Here is a 21348-nt window from a genome sequence, read left to right on the forward strand (position 1 = left end):
TAAAAGGGGAGCGGAGGAGCTCTCTTGTTGGCAGACCAGGGAAGAGAACAGATCTTCAGCCCTCAGCTCCTGAGGAATAGCTCTTACATTGTCTGACTGAAGGCACGAGCTTACCAGACAACCATTGCCTGAAGACCCCTCCCTGAAGGAAAGTAGGACCAGATTCTGATGCACCCTGAGAAGGAATTCTTATTACCTCACTTTATTTAAGTGACCTGGTCAAATGGCCAAATAAAAGGAAGAGGCAGGTCACTGCAAAGGCAGAGCAGCCGTGGTCAGGAGACACCCAGCAGGGAGGGAGCAGCCACTCCCGGCCACAGGGAGTCAGTGGTGAATCCCATCACACTGCCCTCAACAACTTCCTGCTGCTGAAAAGCGAGGTTCCCACTCTCTTCCTCATTTCTCACCCTCCAAGTATTTTGGGGGTCATCCATCTTCCTTCCTTCATCTTTCTCAAATCCCTGTAACTTAATTGAGAAGCAGTGTGAAACTGAGTAGAGCACCCAGCCCCAAACCCATACTTTTTCCCTATACCAGTCTGGCAAAAGTTGGGGTTTATTTCAGAAGGAGTACCATTATCTCTTATTATATTCTCCCGGTAATAAGATCAGGTTAAGGACTCATGTGTCTTTGTAGATAAATAATCTTGGATATCATTGACCATAACTGTTTTTGAAGAGGATAGGATAATTCTTCAGTAAGTGTGCTCATTGCTCTCTGCAAATTTCCAAAAGGCAAATCTTTCAAGGATCCTTCCATCCCAATGATCCTGATGTAAAGCCTTCATCTCCTTTTTTAAAGTCAAACCCAGTGTCTGCAGTTTTCTAGTAACAGAATGAAATGGAAGAGTGGAAGTGAGCAAGCAGGATATGGGTCAATTTGAATAAGACAAAAAAGTAATGCTGATAAAAACTGCACTCCTCTTTTATCTCTCAAAGTGTGTTGTCCATCCTTCCCAATAGTCTGCAATCTGAGTGTTATTTCTAGATCCATCACTCCTGGATTCTCAGGTGATGCTGTGGCATACAGTCCCTTTTTCATCTATATCAGACCTAATTTGAGTCCATGTCTTTCTGAGATGGACCTTGCCCCAATGATCTAAACCTTTGTAGCTTCAAGACTAGATTACTGAAATACACTCTAACAAAGACTATTGTTGAATCAGACTCAAACTTCAGCTTCTACAAAAAGTCTTGAGAGGGGAAAGTCATTTTGACTCCATACCACCAGTGCTCCGAGATCCGCACTGGTTATCTGTTCGTTTGAATATAACTGGAGAGGTTAGTTATAATGTAAAATCTCTAAATGGCCTTGGAGGACATGATTACCTGAGAAATCACCCCATTTTCCATGTCTCACAATAGAAGGCAAGAGCTCCTGAGTTCTGATTTTTAATTTTCACAATCAGTGGCAATGTTATTAGATATCCATATTTCTTGAACCTGCCTCCCTTGGAAATTCTTCATATTCCAAGATGAACACGCTTCAGGAGACAATGTAAGAACTATTTGTCTGGATAGGCTTTCAACCGATGTTTTATAAGAGGAAATGGAGAACAGTTGTTGATAAGTAAGGGGCTTCATTATGTTCTATTGATTTGTAATTAAATGCAAAATTTGCAGATTCTTTGGATTGGGCATTAATGTAAACTTACATACACAACATTTTTGACAAACTGAAAAATGGATTTATATTCATTAATTTGAATATGATTTATAATTAAATCAGAAAAGTTTCTCCGATTCATCATCATTTCCATGATGATAATTGGAAGACTCCGCCATGGGCTTACAGTCTGCTACAACTTGGAGATCAGCCCCACATGCCAGACAATATCACATACAGCTGACAGATCCACCGAACAGCACCAACTTTCTTGCCCTTCTTGAAGCTATCTTCAATGTCTTGTATAATAATTTGAACTCGGGTTGTCTGAACACAGCCTGAACAAAGGGCACTCGTGATTCAATAACCTTGCTGATGTGCATCAAAATCAGGCTCTCCGTAAGCTTCTATGTGACACAAATGAGAGATATGTTGCTGACTGTTCCCTCTTAGCTCTGGTCTGGTTCGTCGTGGAAATAACAAACTGCAGTTTCATCTCGCAAGCTGAAGACAAAGTCAGCCAGCTTAGCCATCTCTATAGCAGACTGGCAAAAGTATCTGTTCTGGCTCCTCTCCTTTTCAATACATATACCTACAACCTACCAACAACTAAGGCCAATAAGTACATGTACGCAGATGACTTATGTCTGGCGGACGTTGGTAATTATCTACAGGATATGGTCACTCGCCCAGGATATTAATTCTCTGTCCGTTTACCTTTGTCAGTGGAGTCTTAGATTAAGTGAGTCTAAGATGATAGCCACAACCTTCCATCTGAACAATCATCTGGCCAATCAACTCCTTACCACCTTTGTTGAGGACAGTCCACCCCATTTCCAGCCAGTTGCCACTTATTTAGGAATCAATCGGGACCACAGTCTAACACACCAATCCCATCTAGGACACTTAAAGAAAAAGATCACCTCCCATACTGCCAGGATCCTCCTCGGAAGTAGAGGCAAATGTTCTACAAACCTCAGTCCTGGTACTGATATTCACTCCAGCAAAATATTTTGCAGCAGTTTGGGGAAGAAGTAGTCATGTGAGTCTTGTTTATTCAGAGCAGAACACAACCACCCATATCATTAGTGGTTGCCTTAGCCACACATTAACATTAACTTTGTGTTTGTTGGCTCAGATAGCTCCCCAAAAGTGAAGACAAGATAACGTCATCCTAAAACAGTATGGAGGGCTATGACAGATGAAAGCAACCTGCTGCACACAAGGCTGACAATGATTCCAATAGGTGCAAATAAGCAATGCATACTTCCACAAGAAGATCTGCTTGCCTCCAGGAGAAAACACCTACACCTGCAGTGACTACGACTGATTTCATTACATCCTTTTGCAATAGCTGTTCATCACTCATGTCTAACGCTGCCAAAGCTCAGCTGAACAATGGTATATCAGAGCCGACAGCTGTGTGACAGACTGGCAGCAACTCTAGGATAGAGAGATAGGCATGCTGACTAATTTCAGAAGGCCTTATTTAGATACAACAGTTTGTGATCTGAGATGCAGATCCTAGTTGAGGCTTAACAATCTGTGGCCTAGAACAGCCAGAATAGTTGCCACAACACAGAAATCTGGCTTAGTCCAGTCTCCACAATGTGACTACGAAGCAACAAAGCAGATGGTCAAAAATGTGGTAGAGGAGCGCACCATTAGAAGACAGAAGGGTAAATTATAATGCCTTGCTACCCTCAGTGATTCAGCAGTTAGATGGCCAAACAAACTAGACATTCACTTGCGATGCATACAAAAGTAGTAGTAAGGTTTTTGCAATAATGTCAGAGAAGTTGTAGTAGTTTTACAATTTAATTAGCACACAACTACATTCACTGACAGTAAAATTGTGCCAGGAGACATCCCATCCATCAGCCACCTTAAAAGCATGGAAGAAAGAAATTAAGGGGGGAAATCTGTACATTCTTCTCCATCTTCATATTGCATACCCCGCAGATAACACATTATAGTGCCCCATAAGACTTTCAATTACATCTCCAAGATACCCCAAAACCAATCCGTATCCCAATTTCAAATGTGCACTTTAAAGCAAAACCTTAACAGTCATCTCATATGCTTTTATATCAATTACATCAATAGATTAGCATATATGATTTACACAAATACCATGAAGAAAAGGAGTACTTGTGGCACCTTAGAGACTAACAAATTTATTAGAGCATGGATTCTGGAAGTTATTCTGCCTTAACACTTCTGGAGTCACCGCTAAGGTTTTGCATTAGAATACAAGTTTGATGACTCGTGATTGTGATGATTGACACTATGATTTACATATTATATTTTTAAGTAAAAAACTGTTTTAAAGTGGTCTTTTCATAGTGTGAATCACATGCAACCATACCATTCCCCCACACAGATCAGCAGCAAAGTTTGAAACCCCTGACCTTCAACAGTGCTAAATTAGACCCTTACTATTTGAGCTACAGGAGTAATTGCAAGTCCCTTTCCAGATCAGCCACTGGAGAAGGACTTGACACACATTCAGAGTGGGTAACACAACTATTTTATTATTCAGCAGTAGAATATTGGTAATCAGGAACCTAGATTCTATCCTAGACTCTGATAGAGGAGTGTGAGTAATATAGTGGTTAGAAATAGTACAGTAGTTTAGACACAATGAAATGTAGTATAGTGAAATTATAAAATTTGGGTTGGTCATGTTAGAAAGCTTGACTCTATGCCTGCAATGACCTTGCACAAGCTCTCTGCCAATTTAGTTAAAAACTGTGAGCGGGTGGGTGGGGGAATGTTCAGTAGCTCTTCCCTGTCTCCTAGACTGGAGTTCATGACAGCAGTCAATAGTAAGGCTAGTAAATTGCACAGGAATTTAAACATCACTAAGAGTGGAGATTTAAATTCTCGGTCTCCTCCTTTCCAGCTTAGGGAAGTTTTCCTAGCTATAGGACCATTTGATTAGGGAGTGTTTTGTTGTGTGTCTCATGTTTTTTAACCACCCCCTGAAGCAGGTAAGTGGTGTTCACAGACTGATAAAAAAATTAATATTTGGTGGGTTTATCATTTTCCATTATGGTTAAGAAGTTATAAAATATTCTATACCCTAACACTGTTGATATATAACCAATTTTCTAGAAATTTGCAGAAAAGGAAGAGGAGGAAGATTCTAAACTGAAAGAGGGATGGGATGGGTTGGGAGGATTGAGCATAGGGTAGAATGGAGGCATGTGGCCAGTGAGGTTGTGGATTAATTGGTGTAGGGTTTGGGAGAAAATGGGATAAAGAGATAGATGGGGGAGAAAAGGGGACTGGCACTAGGAATGAACAGTAAAAAAGTGACAGACAGATAAATATTTGTTTTTGCCTGCCAAGCCTTTTCATGCAATATATCCCAGTTTTTCATTCTAACAGGATGAGTGAGTGGGAAAAGGAAGGGTAGTCCCTTCTTTTTCCCAACCAAAACACTTCTCAGTAACCCCCCTGAGCAAGGTGTCCCATTTTTTCCTCTTTGACAAGCACAATCAACCTACAAGGTGTGGAGGAGAGAGATGCAGATTGCTACCTATTTATTTTGGGTACCAGATGTCATTGCTCATATGTCACAATGTATATATACACCTAAATGGATCCAAAAAAGTATGTGAGACCTGAGACTGATTTAATTAACTTACCCTGGGGAACATAAATGAATGGCCACAAGCTCCAGCCAACAAGCATATCTGCTGGATACATGAATTCCCATGATGTTGCTGGTCCCTCCTGGGTGATGATGATTGTTAAGGACTTTCAAAGCAAATAATACTCCTAAAAACAATAAAAATCACACCAAAAAAGAAATAGTTGAGTTCAGACGATGTGAAAAACTCAACTGCAAAACAAACAAAAATGGCTGATAACGTCTGGGGTGTTTTGAGGAATCCCTGAACTTGGGGCCAAGTATACTCAGTGCACTGAGAAATTAAACTGGTCAAAAGCCAAAATAAATGATTGGGCCTGATTAGACAAAGATACTGCAGAATGTTAAATAGTCAGGGCTGGTAGAAAAATCTGAGCAGCATCCGAGGACACAAGAAAAGAAAAGAAGTACTTGTGGCACCTTAGAGACTAACACATTTATTTGAGCATAAGCTTTCGTGAGCTACAGCTCACTTCATCAGAATGCATCCAATGAAGTGAGCTGTAGCTCACGAAAGCTTATGCCCAAATAAATTTGTTAGTCTCTAAGGTGCCACAAGTACTCCTTTTCTTTTTGCGAATGCAGACTAACACAGCTGCAACTCTGAAAGAGGATAGAAAGTGAACCTTTGGTCAGAAAATAAGTAGGAAGGGTTCTAGAGAGAAATGAGACACTGGCTTTTTAAATAAAGAGAGTGGAGTTTTTCCTCCACAGCCAGAATCTTTGAGGACTAATAATCTAAAAGCTAGTGGCATTCTCTGTCTGCCCTGTGCTGAAAGCACAAGAGCCCATGAGTGGCAATCTTAAGATCACAAGTATTCGTAACAAAAACATTTTTCAGTATTTGCTGCTGACTTTGATTGTGCAGAAACTGTAAACTTAAATATATAATAGAAAAAGAAAATTATTCACTTTACAATAACTGTAATTCGACAGAACATGTTGGCCATATATATCCCACTCTTGGTGTGCATGTACTACACGCATTCAAGTTTGGAGTCTTTTGGCCAGCAGCGTACGTTGAGGCTGTACCTCTGCCCCGTGAGTACTCATGCCTCCACCCAGAAAATCTAAATTCAAGTGCATGGGCGCACAAGCACCAAGAGTGGAAGATATACATATTGTGACGGGGCAAGGCCAGCTGACTATAGGAAAGTAGTGGGAGATAGATATATTAGCTCCAGGCTAAACAAATCCCTGGTACCAGGATAAGTGAAATGGCAGCTGCTCCAGGTCAATTAAGACACCTGAGGCCAATTAAGAACTTTCCAGAAGGCTAGGTTGATTAGGACACCAGAAGCCAATCAGGGGCTGGCTGAAACTAGTTAAAAGCCTCCCAGTTAGTCAGGTGGGGGTGCATGTCAGGAGCTGTGGGAGGAAGTTGCACTGTTGGAGAGGCTGAGTAGTACACACCATATCAGGCACAAGGAAGGAGGGCCTGAGGTAAGGGTGAAGTGGAGCCTGAGGAAGTGAGGGCTGCTGCGGGGGAAATAGCCCAGGGAATTGTACATGGTATGTTTCTAAAAGGTCAGCTACCATAGCTGATACTATTAGGGTCCCTGGGCTGGAGCCTGGAGTAGAGGGTGGGCCTGGGCTCCCCCCGCCCCCCACCTTTGCCTCCTGATTAATCACTGAGACTGGGAGCCAACAGAGACTGTGCAAGGAAGGATAACTTCTCCTCACCTCCCTCGCTTGCTTCTGATGAAAATGGCTCAGTAGACTGTGACCCTTGTCTCTAGAGAGAGAAGGGTTACATGCAGGGTCACAGTGAGCCTCTGAGGCTAGCGATATCCGCCAGGAAATGTGGGACCCACAGAGGCAAGGACAGAGCTTTGTCACAATATGTATGAATAAGCACTCAAAGACGTAGTGATGGATATTACCTGTTCTAATCCATGTTCATTAGAGAAAATATTTCCATTTTCTATATTATAAAATTTTACTATACAGAATCTATAAATGTGCACTTCAATAAATTAACCTGTACCTCCTGAATGCCTTACCTGAAAAGCCTACGGCACAATTCATTTTGTATGAAGGGTCATTCAGAAGTCCTGCAAGTGCATATTCCAACACTATGTACACAATGCCAATCAGCACTGAAAATACTGCAATTATATACCCAAACAATATGCTTCCAAGCTTACGTTCCAACTTTATCCCCTTCCAAAGCAAGGAGACCATGTTAAAATATAAATGCCAATCATCTGCATGGTGAACTGGCGCAAGCAGCAAACGTTGCCAGTCTTTCTGGTAATAACTTTGGTCTACACTGATACAGACTTTCAGCAGTGGTTTCAGAGGCTTCAAAAAAAGAAAAACGTTCAGTGCTAAGGTCCCAAGTGTTACAGGTGGAATGTTTTCAAGCCCAACTTGAAATACTTGAGAAAGTAGCAAGATTAGTCCAACATCTACTCCTCTCCGTCTTCGCTGCATAATCACTTCTTATTCTGGGAAATTATAGGATTGTAACAATTTCCAGTCTATTGTTGGAATCCAGAAATACACAAGTTTAGGAAATTCTGAAAGAAAAATAAATCTATATTAACTGACATACAATTATTTTATCAATAACTAATCAAACACACAAGGGGCATTTTCAAGCTCACTGGATGTTTTCTAAAAATACATGGAATATTTACAAATTCTGCAGAATTTTCTCAACTGTAAAAGATGCGCACAGCACAGTTAAAGACAAAAATACAATTACATTAACAAAGTTCAAGCACACAAGTTGACCATAAATACAGGATGATGTTCTGCATCTTTGTGTAAGGTCTGAGTTAAAGGACTTTGCACAGTAGATTCATAAAGGCATGAAAAAGAGAAAGGAACCTGCGAGAACAGCTACACTTTGCATCTTACATCCCTATGTAGGGCTGCAGTTGATCCATGCTGTTCATGAATGTGCTAGCCATGTTTCCACTCCACCCTGATCTACCCACAACTAACTTGTGACCCCAAACTGTCATGAAGGAGTTGGAAAGTTCCTCTCTATGGTCTCAACATTCTGGTATTCCATTTTTAGTTTTCCATGGCCCTAGAGGCAATCACAGTATTTGATTCTCATTCTGTCTGAAATCCTCTCACTATCTTTTCTTTCTAAATTTTACAGATATTCAAGAGACACTAAGAATGATAATCTAAATGACTATGTCAGGTTGCAATATAAAAAAAATTCTGCTCATATAGTTAAGTGGTTCCACATAAGAACCTGCTTTAAAAACTGAGACTATTAATGTAGTTCTTGGAAAAACCTTGTAGAGTGGTGAAAACATATACTTCTTTAAGCTATAGCAGAAATGAGCTGGGGTGAAAGTTAACATTCAACACTTACTGGTAGAGTGGCCGACTCTGGCCCCCAGAAGGGGCAGGACTCAGTGTCCCCCAGCCTGCCCAGCTGTGCTGCCTTGCCCGCAGCGCCCGGGGCTCCAGCAGCAATTTAAAGGGCCCAGGGCTCTGACCGCAGCCCTGGGCCCTTTTAAAACACCGGCCCCAGGACAGCTGCTCCTCCCCCGCCCTGTTGGCAGCCTGGGGGGGGTAGAAGGGGCAACAATGTTAAAGCACTGCCGCGGCAGCGCTTTAAGCAGGGTCCTTTGCCATAGCAGTGCTTTAACGTCAGCTGAGTATGGGCCGGTACCGGCAGCCACTTTTTACTGGTACGCCATACTGGCTTACTTTTACCCCTGAAATGAGCATAAAAGAACAGTAGTACAAACCAGAAATAAAAATTCCACGTAAGTATACTCAGTGGGAGAGATTTTGCTCCCTCTCTGCCCCATCAACTAAAATGATTTAGGAAATATAAAGAGCTCCAAGAGCCCTGGGTGTGGCTGGGGGCAAAGAAGGAGGAGAATTCTTCAAGCATGGTTCAAGCTTCAAGCATGTCAAGGTTCCTTCCCACTCTGAACTCTAGTGTACAGATGTGGGGACCTGCATGAAAACCTCCTAAGCTTACTTTTACCAGCTTAGGTTAAAACTTCCCCAAGGTACAAACTATTTTACCTTTTGCCCTTGGACTTACACTGCACCCACCAAATGTCCAGGTTTATTTTTGAGAAAGTGTTGTTTGGAAATTTCTTTCCCCCCAAAATCCTCACCAAAACCTTGCACCCCCTGCCTGGGGAAGGCTTGATAAAAATCCTTGCCAATTTGCATAGGTGACCACAGACCCAAACGCTTGGATCTTAAGAACAATGAAAAAAGCATTCAGTTTCTTACAAGAAGAATTTTAATATAAGAAAAGGTAAAAAGAATCACCTCTGTAAAATCAGGATGCTAAATACCTTACAGGGTAATTAGATTCAAAACATAGAGAATCCCTCTAGGCAAAACCTTAAGTTACAAGAAAGACACAAAGTAAGAATATTCATTCTATTCAGCACAGTCTAATTTCTCAGCCATTTAAAGAAATCATAATATAACGCATATCTAGCTAGATTACTTACTAAGTTCTAAGATTCCATTCCTGTTCTGTCCTCGGCAAAAGCATCACACAAACAGACAGACCCTTTGTTTTTCCCTCCCTCCAGCTTCGAAAGTATCTTGTCTCCTCATTGGTCATTGTGGTCAGGTGCCAGCGAGGTTATCTAGCTTCTTAATCCTTTACAGGTGAAAGGATTTTTCCTCTGGCCAGGAGGGATTTTAAAGGTGTTTACCCTTTCCTTTATATTTATGACAATGGGAAACTGAGGAAGACAGTCACAGGCTGACCTTTGAGGACTTTTGTAAGTCCAGGTGGACACGTAGCACTGCAGAGACTCTGGACAACAAAGCTGCCTATAGGCAGGTGGGAATGGGCTGTTACAATTCAAACAACTCCTCACGGCTTTCTAAATTACACTGGGGCACCCCAGAATCAAGAGGGTACAAGTGTGGTTTAAAGTCATCCTTTTCCCCCACCTCCTGGGGTGTGTGTTCTGTACAGCACCTCTAAGAGATGCAGCACAGAATTTCACCCAGTATATGTATTAATCTACAGAACCAGGAACAAAGATCAAATTCATCACAGTCAACCTCATCTTTCAAAATTACACCATGAAATCATTTCCATGTTTTCCAAAGTTCTTATCTCAACATAACAATACTCAAGACGTTTTCCAGATAAAATCCATTATTTTAGAAAAAATGAATATTTATATATGATATAAAAGTAGCAGTGGCTTATTTTGGTTTATCTTAAGTCTGTATTTCACAGCTCTGCATTACTAGAATTGCGAGTTTTATAAACCATTGCAATGAGGAGGAATTCCAGCTTCCTAATGGGACCCAGCACTCGCTAATATTCTTGGAATTGCCAGAGATAAGCCCTGTTTTAAATGTAATATTTTTATTTTCAAAGAAGTTATCTGAGGTCATTTGAGAGTTTATGGCTCCCTCTCTGCTCTCTACATATTTGGATTCATGATGTAGTGACCTCATGCAATAACCACAGTATTATCATTAAAGCATTTTAGAGTCTGTGGTTCTAAACATTTTACAAGACATAGTAAATGTTTTCCCCCTCATGGAATCACTAAATGGAAGAGTTAAAGCTGTTTCAGTTTTTTAACCATCCATTTCTTATCTCAATATGTTTGGATTTCTCTTAAGTGCAATCTCAACTTTGAATTTTCTGGGTATATAACACTTAGGCCTAGAGATAAGTACAATTTTACTTTTTTTTAAACACGTAAGTTACTAATACATACTCTCACCATTGCATAGATTTTTGCCTGGGATTTACTGAATAGTTTTAAATTATTAAAACATCATACATGAACACAATACAAGAAACCCAAAGAGAAAGAAACCATTCATTAATTTCTAACAATCTGAAGATAAGTAGTATGAACCTTAATAAAAAAAAAGTTTAACTTTTACAGGCAGATTCACTGGTACACTCCAGCAGGCAGATTCTACCAGACAGTTAAACTGGGTTTACATCACAAAAGGAGTTTAATGCAATCAAAGTGTACTGGGTGAACCAGGCCCTTATTTTGCAATTGACTTATTGGTTTAGATTAAATGGCTGTGTTAGTGTCATTACATGAAAGAGACACAGGGAGAAACCAGTCCCTGAGATCCAGTGTCCACCTGCTTACGGGCTCCCCCTGTATTTCTGCTTAAGTTCCCCTGGCAGTGCTGCCTAAGTGTGCAGTGAGACTGAGGTTGCAGCACTATGGAGAGTCTCTCAAGCACTGATGCTCTAGCTAGCATGCAGTGGGAAAAAAAATTATAAAAAAAAAAAAAATCTTTAAACAGTAGTAGCTGAGCCAAGTAATCAATAAACCAATGAGAACTTTTGACACAGGCCCAATCTCCCTCTACTACTGAGTCATTGCAACAAATAGACTCATTGCATGCAAAATATCTGCAGAAAAATTATAGGGATTAGTTAGTTACTTGAGGCATTACAATGGCTCATTTAATAGAGTTATCTGGGATGTGACCTGAGCTTGCCTGTAGCCTGTACTAGATGCAATCATCAATAATTTGACTTAATTGCAAACTAATTACTTCAAATATAGTCTATGAACAAGACTTCAGTTAACTACATGACAAATTTGAAGTGTCTGCATTATTCCCCTGACAATGTCATTCAGAACAGTGAAGTACCCTTACTTATGCAGGCAAAAAGTCCACGAAGACCCAGATCAATAATGTCAAAGTAACACATGCACCTGCTCCTCTGTCCCCTTTCTGGTGTCTCTGAGTGCACTTCCTTCAGGTGTTATGCTTGTACCTTTACCTCTCTGGAGGTGGAACTCTGCGATTCTACTTTTAGACCAGGCCATGGGCTGCAGTACCCTGTATATCAATTGAGCTTATCCAGGAGGTCTGATGGGTTTCAGCACCTGCAATTTTTCTCTTTGGGAATCTGTGACTAGTGGTGGATATAGTGACCAAACAGTCTTTTTAAACCCAAAATATTGTTTACTTTAACAGTAGGCACAAAGCAGAAGACATAAAAGGCTTTCAAAACAACACCACAATACATAAACACTCTTACCTAAAGTCTTACTATCCCCAACGGTATCCCTAGGCAGCCCTGACTTCTTCAGACATCCCCAAGGGGTGCCTGTGTGTCAGTCTAGTTCCTGTTGAACTCCTCCCTAAACAGTCAACCCCTTTTGAGACAGAGTACCTTTTTAAAACTACTATATTTCTTTTCATCTTCAGGTTCCCAGACCATGGCCCAGGTCATCAAAACCAGTTTTGTAAATTGGCTGGAGTAAGGAGTTAGAATCTTAAGAGTTAATAGTTTGGGCAAAGTGTCTTAAATGTTATTAAGTGTTAGTTGAGAAGTGGCTTATCTTGAGTCATTCTTCTTCCCTTCCTGCTTGTTCTCCTTACAGTTCCCCATTAAACTAAACCAATATATTCATACAGTTAACACACTCAATTACCAGGTCAATACATGCTACTCATAATTTATTACAGAGCATGCCCCTAACAAATGTTTACAGTAATTTCTCCAAGAACATAATATAAAAACAGCCATACTGGGCAAGACCAAAAGTCTATCTAGCCCAGTATCCTGTCTTTCCGACAGTTGCCAAAGCCAGGTGCCCCAGAGGGAATGAACAGAACAGGTAATCATCGAGTGATCCATCTCCTGTTGCCCATTCCCCGCTTCTGGCAAGTAGAGGTTAGGGACACCATTGATGGACCTATCCTCCATGAATTTATATAGTTCTTTTTTTAATCCTGTTATAGTCTTGGCCTTCACAACATCCTTTGACAAGGAGTTCCACAGGTTGACTGTGTGTTGTGTGAAGAAATACTTCCTTTTGTTTGTTTTAAACCTGCTGCCTATTAATTTCATTTGGTGACCCCTAGTTCTTGCATTATGACAAGGAGCAAATGACACTTCCTTATTTACTTTCTCCACATCCATATTCATTTTATAGACCTCAACTAATCCCCCCTTGGTCATCTCTTTTCCAAGATGAAAAGTCCCAGTCTTATTAATCTCTCCTCATATGGAAGCTGTTCCATATTCCTAATAATTTTTGTTGCCCTTTTCTGAACCTTTTCCAATACATCTTTTTTTGAGATGGGGAGACTACATCAGCACACAGTACCATGGATTTATATAGAGGCAATATGATATTTTCTGTCCTCTTATCTATCCCTTTCTTAACGATTCCAAACGTTCTGTTCACTTTTTTGACTGCAGCTGCACACTGAGTGGATGTTTTCAGAGAACTATCCACAATGACTCCAAGATCTCTTTCTTGAGTGATAACAGCCAATTTAGATCCCATCATTTTATACATATAGTTGCGATTATGTTTTCCAATGTGTATTACTTTGCATTTATCAACATTTAATTTGATCTGCTATTTTGTTGCCAAGTCACCCAGTTTTGAGAGATCCTTTTGTAGCTCTTCGCAGTCTACCTGGGATTTAACTATCTTGAGTAGTTTTGTAACATTTGAAAACTTTGCCATCTCACTGCTTTTTCCAGATCATTTATGAATATGTTGACTAGGACTGGACCCAGTACAGACCCATGGGGACAACATTATTTACCTCTCTCCATTCTGAAACCTTTGTTTCCTATCTTTTAACCAGATACCAATTCATGAGAGGACCTTCCCTCTTAACCCATGACCGCTTACCTTGTTTAAGAGCCTTTGGTGAGGGATCTTGTCAAAGGCTTTCTGAATATCTAAGTACACTATATCCACTGGATCCCCCTTGTCCACATGCTTGTTGACCCCCCTCAAAGAATTCTAGTAGATTGGTGAGACATGATTTCCCTTTACAAAAACATGTTGACTCTTCCCCAAAAAATTATGTTAATCTATGTGTCTGACAATTTTGATCTTTCATATAGTTTCAACCTGTTTGCCTGGTACTGAAGTCAGACTTACCAGCCTATAAATTGCCGGGATCACCTCTGGAGTCCTTTTTAAAAATTGGCGTCACATTAGCTATCCTCAAGTCATTTGGCACAGAAGTGGATTTAAATGATAGGATACAAACTACAGTTAATAGTTCTGATATTTTTCACATTCGAGTTCCTTCAGAACTCTTGAGTGAATGCCATCTGGTCCTGATGACTTATTACTATTTAGCTTGTCAATTTGTTCCAAAACCTTCTCTAAAACCACCTCAATCTGGGACAGTTTCTCAGATCTGTCACCTAAAAAGAATGGCTCCGGTTTGGGAATTTCTCTCAAATCCTCAGCCGTGAAGACTGACGCAAAGAATTAATTTAATTTCTCCGCAATGGCCTTATTGTCCTTGAGTGCTCTTTAGCACCTCAATCGTCCAGTGGCCCCACTGGTTGTTTAGCAGGCTTCCTGCTTCCGATATACTTAAAAAAATTTTTGCTATTACTTTTTGAGTCTTTGGCTAAATGTTATTCAAATTCTTTTTTGGCCTTCCTAATTATATTTTTACTCTTCATTTGCCAGAGTTTATGCTCCTTTCTATTTTCCTCACTAGGATTTAATTTCCACTTTTTAAAGGATGCCTTTTTGTCTCTCAGTACTTCTTTTATTTTATTGTTTAGCCATGGTGGCACTTTTTTGGTTCTCTTCCTGTGGTTTTTAATTTGGGATATAAATGTAAGTTGAGCCTCTATTATTGTATCTTTAAAAAAAAGTTTCCATGCAGCTTGCAGGCATTTCACTTTTGGCACTGTACCTTCTAAGGATTCAGAAACTGTAGCAATTTTAATTGAAAGTTTTCAAAATTCATGAGTTGAATAACAGAGTTAGCAAGATGCTCCAATCTTTCGACCAGCATACTAGTGGAGTCTTTCGTTTTGGTGAGTCTCATTGTTCAAACACTGTGGCAACCAAAAACCTGTTGGTACACCCTTTTGAAGAAGGTGAGCTCAAACACAATTTCAATGACACAGCTAAAACCGATAAAGGAAACCATTGGCAAGGAGCCACTCCAGGACACCAGGGAGCTAAAGGAAAAAGAGAATATTAAAGGATACAGAAGCACAATACATACCAAAGCTGAACTCCATAATGGAGTTGGAGAAGCGTAACCTACCTAAGCAGGTGCAGTTCAGAAGAAACTGAAATACAATGTTCTAAATGGCACCAGACCAACTACCAATGTCATAAGAATGAAGCTCGTCTACCCACCTATGCCCCACAGAGCCATATATCTTTCAGCTAAAGTAGTTCAGCCCTGTCATAAGCGAGCCTCAGAACAAAGAGTCGAAATATAAATCAAAACTGTATATTTACAGAAATGTATCTATCATAAGAGATACTGTCAACTGGATATATTTAAAATCTTTTTTAAAAATCAGAGTATATTTCTGCTCCCCTGTTGATGTTTAGAACGCGCTTTGAACAGGCTCAAACCTTATCGCTGGAACATCCTCAAGCTTGTTTCTCCTTCCCTTTCTCTCTTTGCACAATCCTACTTGCTACCCGTTTGGTTTTGTTTCCAGTGCAACACCAAAGCTGTCAACACTCTCTTTTGCAGAGATTGAAAATGGGCTTGCACCACAACAAAACAGTGAAACTGACTATATCAAAGTATATTCCAAGTGCATAATATAAACAAGATGAAAAATAAGAGAAAAAGAACTGGTTTTTCCTTTCATCTGATAAAAAATTGAAAAATTCACACCCTGGACACTGCAGTTAAGCTGACCTAAACCCTGATTTAAATTTTTCCACTGACCTAGCTACTGCAGCTCGGGGAGAGGCCTTTCCTACATCAATGGAAAAACCCCTTCCGTCGATGTAGAAAGCATGTACACCATGGATTCTCAACTTTTTTCTTTCTGAGGTCCCCCCCATGCTATAAAAACTCCAAAGCACACCTCTGCCACAGTAACTGGTTTTCTGCCTATAAAAGCCAGGGCCAGTGTTAGGAGGTAGCAAGCAGGGCAATTGCTTGGGGCTCAGTGCCACCAGGGTCAACGTGAAGCTACATTGCTCAAGCTTCAGCCCTGGGTGGTGGGGCTCAGGGCCCCTAGGCTTCAGCACCATGTGGTGAGGCTTCGGCTTTCTTTCCTGGGCCCCAGAAAGTCTAACACTGGCCCTGTTTGGCAGACCCCCTGAAACCTGCTTGCAGCCCCCGCAGAGGGCCCCGAACCACTGGTTGAGAAACAATGGTCTACACTACACTACGGTAGACATGCTTAGTTACAGCAATCTAAAGCTACTTTATTACTGAACAAAAGCATGAGGAGAATGGGGTTAACATATTTGCACACTGACTTCACACCTTTGGCTGATTCACCTTAACTTTCCTGAACGTTCCCATGTAAACAATCCCCAAAGTTAACAAAGATGTATTTTGCAAGTAGCACCCTGAATGTTCAGAAGGGACAACGTGATACTCCTTCACCTACATGCAAGTAAATGGCATTAAAATATAAGGTCAGAACCTGCATATACTTCAGCACATCAGTTATTTTTTCCTTGAGTTCTTCATGGCCGGTAGGATGCCTAAGTTTTCAAGTTTTTCTAGCTTTGAAGTAGGTCTGAAAAAAGATCTGACCTGACCTCCCATGAAAATAGTAGCATAAATACTGCTGCTTAGAAATTATATGAACAGGAGAATGGCCACACTGGATCAGACCAATACGTCCATCTAGCCCTGTGTTCTGTGACCAGATGCTTCAGAAGGATATGAACAGTACAGGACAACTAACAAGTGATCTATCTCCTGTCATCCCAGTCCCAGTTTTCTAGCGGTCAACGACCTTAGACACAGCCAGAGCATAGGACCTATGTCCCTGATCACTTGTGACTAACAGACATGGATGGACCTATACTTCAAAAAATACCTGGGTTCAAAAAAAGAACTGGTTAAGTTCATGAATACTTTGGCCTTATTCACTACTCAACCCTAATTCATTCCCTGAACGTCGTCCACCTCTGAACCATCTGCACCCTGATCAGGTAATTAAAACTACAGTAGAACCTCAGAGTTACAAACACCTTGGGAATGGAGGTTGTTCGTAACTTTGAACATTATAGTTGTTCTTTCAAAAATTTACAATTGACTTAAAACAGCTTTGAAACTTTACCATGCAGAAGAAAATGCTGCTTTCCCTTTATTTTTTAGTAGTTATGTTTAACATGGTACTGTACTGTATTTGCTTTTTTATTTACTTATTTTATTTATTTGTCGCTGCTGCCTGATTGTGTACTTCCAGTCTAAATGAGGTGTGTGGTTGACTGGTCAGGTCATAACTCTGAGGTTCTACTGTATACCATAACACAGATGCACAAATTAAGGTTGCATGGTCAACCTAAATTCTGGCATTTGCAATCTTAATATTCTTTTAACATGGTATTTCTGTAGATAATTTTCTAGGGCTATGGTGTTAAAAAAAGGAAAAACAAATTATATTTATGTGTAATTGTAACAATCACCACCTCTACCATGCATCTGCACTGCAGCAAGAGACTTCTACTGCTTTTGTTACAAGAATAACTAATTAGGTTGCAACAAAGAGAAGGCTATTATTTCAGAGGGTGAATGGCTATTGAAACTATATGCTGGGTTTGGGGGATGTTTAGGAAAGCCCCCTGCCCCACATAGTGTCTCCAGAGGGTGCGGAGGGAGCCACTGGGCCATTTGCTTGGTCTAGGGAGTGGAGTCTGACAGAGGGAGTCCCATGCAGCGTGTGCTAGTTATGTTGATTTTTTGGTGTGAGAGTGGGCCAAGCTCTTTAGAATGTCAGTTATTTTTGCATGCTGCCAAAATTTTTGTTGATAATACAAGCAACAGAAAGGAAAAGAGCAATTTTTAAAAGTTCATAATTCAACTAAACCTGAACAAAATTTCGGGGGGTCGGGGGGCTCTTATCTGGCTCTACAGGGCTGCCTTCCTGTTGAATTTCAAGATCTGTGGTAAATACAGAAGTGTTAGAACTTTTCAACAAAACATTAACAAAAAACTTCCAGGAAGAAACATGGCGGGTAACCTAAATATAGAGATTGCAACCAGCTCCCCTAATAGCAATATATAAAGAAATACATCAGAATTTTCAGTACGAATGCTCCAGTTAATGTAATAGTGCAAAAGTTGTTGTTTCTTCTTAATTCAAGATCCTAAAACTAGAAAGAAAATTGTCTTTTATAATTACAATATATTTCTCATATAGTATAGTTACATTTCATTAAAATGTATGTAGCATGTGTATAGTATCAAAACAATGTATTTCACTACTTATATTTAAAAACAAATTTAAAATAATGTAATGGTATGAAATTGTCATATACATTATTGTATCCGCTTATCAATTTATAGGGAAAAAAATGGACTACACAGACTGATTCTGAATGTTTATACATTCTATTTTTCCCCAAACTCAATTTAAATGAAATACATTGTTTATTTTTGAACATGTTGGTTTCCCAAAATTAAAATAAGAATTCTTACAAAAACAGAAGAAATCCCTGGGTCAAAAATAAAAAGCATACCATAGAATTTTAAGAATTCCTTAGACTCAAGAAAGTAACCCAAAATATGACAACAAGAAACAGCATTACTTTAAGGTTCAAAATTCACTCATGAGCGTTGCATTTAAATTACGAAAAAGAGAGTATAAAAAGTAAGTAACAAAAAATATTTGGCATTGGTTAGTATACGACAAAGTAAAACACCTTGATAGTGCGTGTGAAATGGTGGTTACCACCAAAGTACCTCCTCATGGCCAAAGGTCATGCAGCAGCACCCTACCTTTGTTTTTCTGACTCCTTCACTGGACACCAAAGAGCCATCTCATTCTCCCCTTATATCGGGGCGGATCAAAGTGCACACATTCTCTACCATATATAGGCTTGTCTGAATTCTATTTTAATTAATAACTGTCAGTAAATGTACATTTCAGCTGACATACAACTCTCTCACACACACACACACACAAAACCCAAACATACACACTGCCCACCCACCACAACTGGTAACAGTTAGCACACTTGCGGTGATAATCTGCCTCCTGGCAGTCATGGCCAGGGGTCTCAGCTCCACTGGGCTGGGCAACTTCAGCCTCCTCTATTATATCTTGTGCCCGTAACTTGAGCTCCTCTGACATGCAGGGAGCCCCCTGCAGCCCCACTGACAGCACTGCCCTAACCATACATCCCCCTTAACTTCCTACAACTATAAAAATAAAAATAATCAAAATTAGAAAAAAAAAATAAAAATCAAGCTCTTCCATGCCTAACCATATGAGGCATAGCATAACTTTTCCACGGATTAATAAGCACTTATTGCCATGCCCAGGCACCTTTAAGTAGGTTTATTTGTCCAAACATAAACATAGACAAAAACAGTTCCTCCACGGATCTTTTGTCCTAGGGTTTCACAGCCTGCCCTCCCAGGGGTCTCCGGTAATCCTGCTTCTTGTAGCTTCCCAGTCACAGCCAGCTTTCATTCTCCTTCTGGAACACCGGCCCCAGGGCTGTCCCCCTCAGCACCTAGCCCCTTATTCCAGAGACTCACCCCTAGAGTTAGCTCCGCTCCTCTGTAGTTCCTCTCCCCAGACATATCCTGCTCCAATCTCTCTTTTTCTCTTCCCGCCCTCCATCAGGCCTTTATAGCCACAGGTGTAGTCCTACCCCCTTAATTGGCTGAACTGGACTGAGCTGCTCTGACACAGGGGAACTGGGCCTGGTCTACTCACAGGGACCAGCTACCCTGTGACAGTGCCTTTGTTTCCGAGGAATTTTTCTTTCCCCCTGAAAATACACAAGACACAGGAGTGCTCACTTTTACAGCAACATCCCTGGCTGAGAACAGAGATTTCTCGGCTATTGAAGAGAAAAGGAAGCAGAATAATCATTCCCTTCATTTCAGCACCTACAAAACAGCAGCTCATTTAGGCCCCAATTCAGAAAAGCATCCCTATTCAGTACAGCACTTAAGCATGTGCCTAGGGGGCTTGCATTAATTGGGCAATACTTGGAAGCGCTGTATTGCAATAAGATGGTTATTTCTCTTTCCGCCACATCTCTTACACTCTGTTTACTCCTTTCAAGTAATGTTCCCTTTGAATCTTCCTCTCATTCTAATTCTATACCTTTTTTACATCAGCCCTTTATGTCTGGGACAGGTGCCTTCAAAACCATTCCCCTCCTCCTTCAAAACACACTTCTTTCATTTCACTTCACATCCCTAATCTCAATTTCATCATTCTTGCCTGTTCATAAGAAAACAAAGAAATAAATACAGAACAGCAACTGATTAAATTACCTGAATTCTCAATAAATTTTCCTCTTTACCACAGCATTCCATTTTGCCTACTTTATTCATCCTTGATTCCTCCGGTTCTCATTACTTCTGATAATTATATTAATCCAAGGTCCTTACTATAATAATCACTATAAGGTCCTTGACAGTGTGGGTCCCTTACTGAATGAGGGAGGCAACCTAGTGACAGAGGATATGGAAAAAGCTAATGTACTCAATGCTTTTTTTGCCTCTGTTTTCACTAACAAGGTCAGCTCCCAGACTACTGCACTGGGCAGCAGAGCATGGGGAGGAGGTGACCAGCCCTCTGTGGAGAAAGAAGTGGTTCGGGACTATTTAGAAAAGCTGGATAAGCACAAGTCCATGGGGCCGGATGCGCTGCATCCAAGAGTGCTAAAGGAGTTGGCAGATGTGAGCCATTGGCCATTATCTTTGAAAACTCGTGGAGGTCCCGGGTGACGAGAAAAAGACTAATGTAGTACCCATCTTTAAAAAAGGGAAGGAGGAGGATCTGGGGAATTACAGGCTAGTCAGCCTCACCTCAGTCACTGGAAAAATCATGGAGCAGGTCCTCAAGGAATCAATTCTGAAGTACTTAGAGGAGAGGAAAGTGATCAGGAACAGTCAGCATGGATTCACCAAGGGCAAGTCATGCCTGACTAATTTAATTGCCTTCTATGATGAAATAACTGGCTCTGTGGATGAAGGGAAAGCAGTGGACGTCTTATTCCTTGACTTTAGCAAAGCTTTTGACATGGTCTCCCACAGCATTCTTGCCAGCAAGTTAAAGAAGTATGGGCTGGATGAATGGACTATAAAGTGGATAGAAAGCTGGCTAGATTGTTGGGCTCAATGGATAGTGATCAATGGCTCCATGTCTAGGTGGCAGCCAGTATCAAGCGGAGTGCCCC

At 40.6% G+C, this 21348-nt stretch overlaps 1 protein-coding gene across 8 annotated transcripts in view; it reads right to left on the reverse strand.

Annotated features, from left to right (window-relative positions):
* RHBDD1 (rhomboid domain containing 1) overlaps positions 1-21348 on the reverse strand; it is a 91552-nt gene that overhangs the window by 59236 nt on the left and 10968 nt on the right. For all 8 annotated transcript variants that reach the window (XR_006274157.1, XM_043492153.1, XM_038417531.2 and 5 more), the window contains 2 exons: positions 7267-7785; positions 5259-5391 (listed from right to left, as the gene is read on the reverse strand). Coding sequence is in view for 7 of the 8 variants with exons in the window: in XM_043492153.1 (XP_043348088.1) it covers positions 5259-5391; positions 7267-7699 (566 nt within the window). In the remaining variant the exon portion in view is untranslated. The remainder of the gene's footprint in view (positions 1-5258; positions 5392-7266; positions 7786-21348) is intronic.

The sequence above is a fragment of the Dermochelys coriacea genome, chromosome 9 (assembly GCF_009764565.3).
Source record: "Dermochelys coriacea isolate rDerCor1 chromosome 9, rDerCor1.pri.v4, whole genome shotgun sequence".
Taxonomy (NCBI): Eukaryota; Metazoa; Chordata; order Testudines; family Dermochelyidae; genus Dermochelys; species Dermochelys coriacea.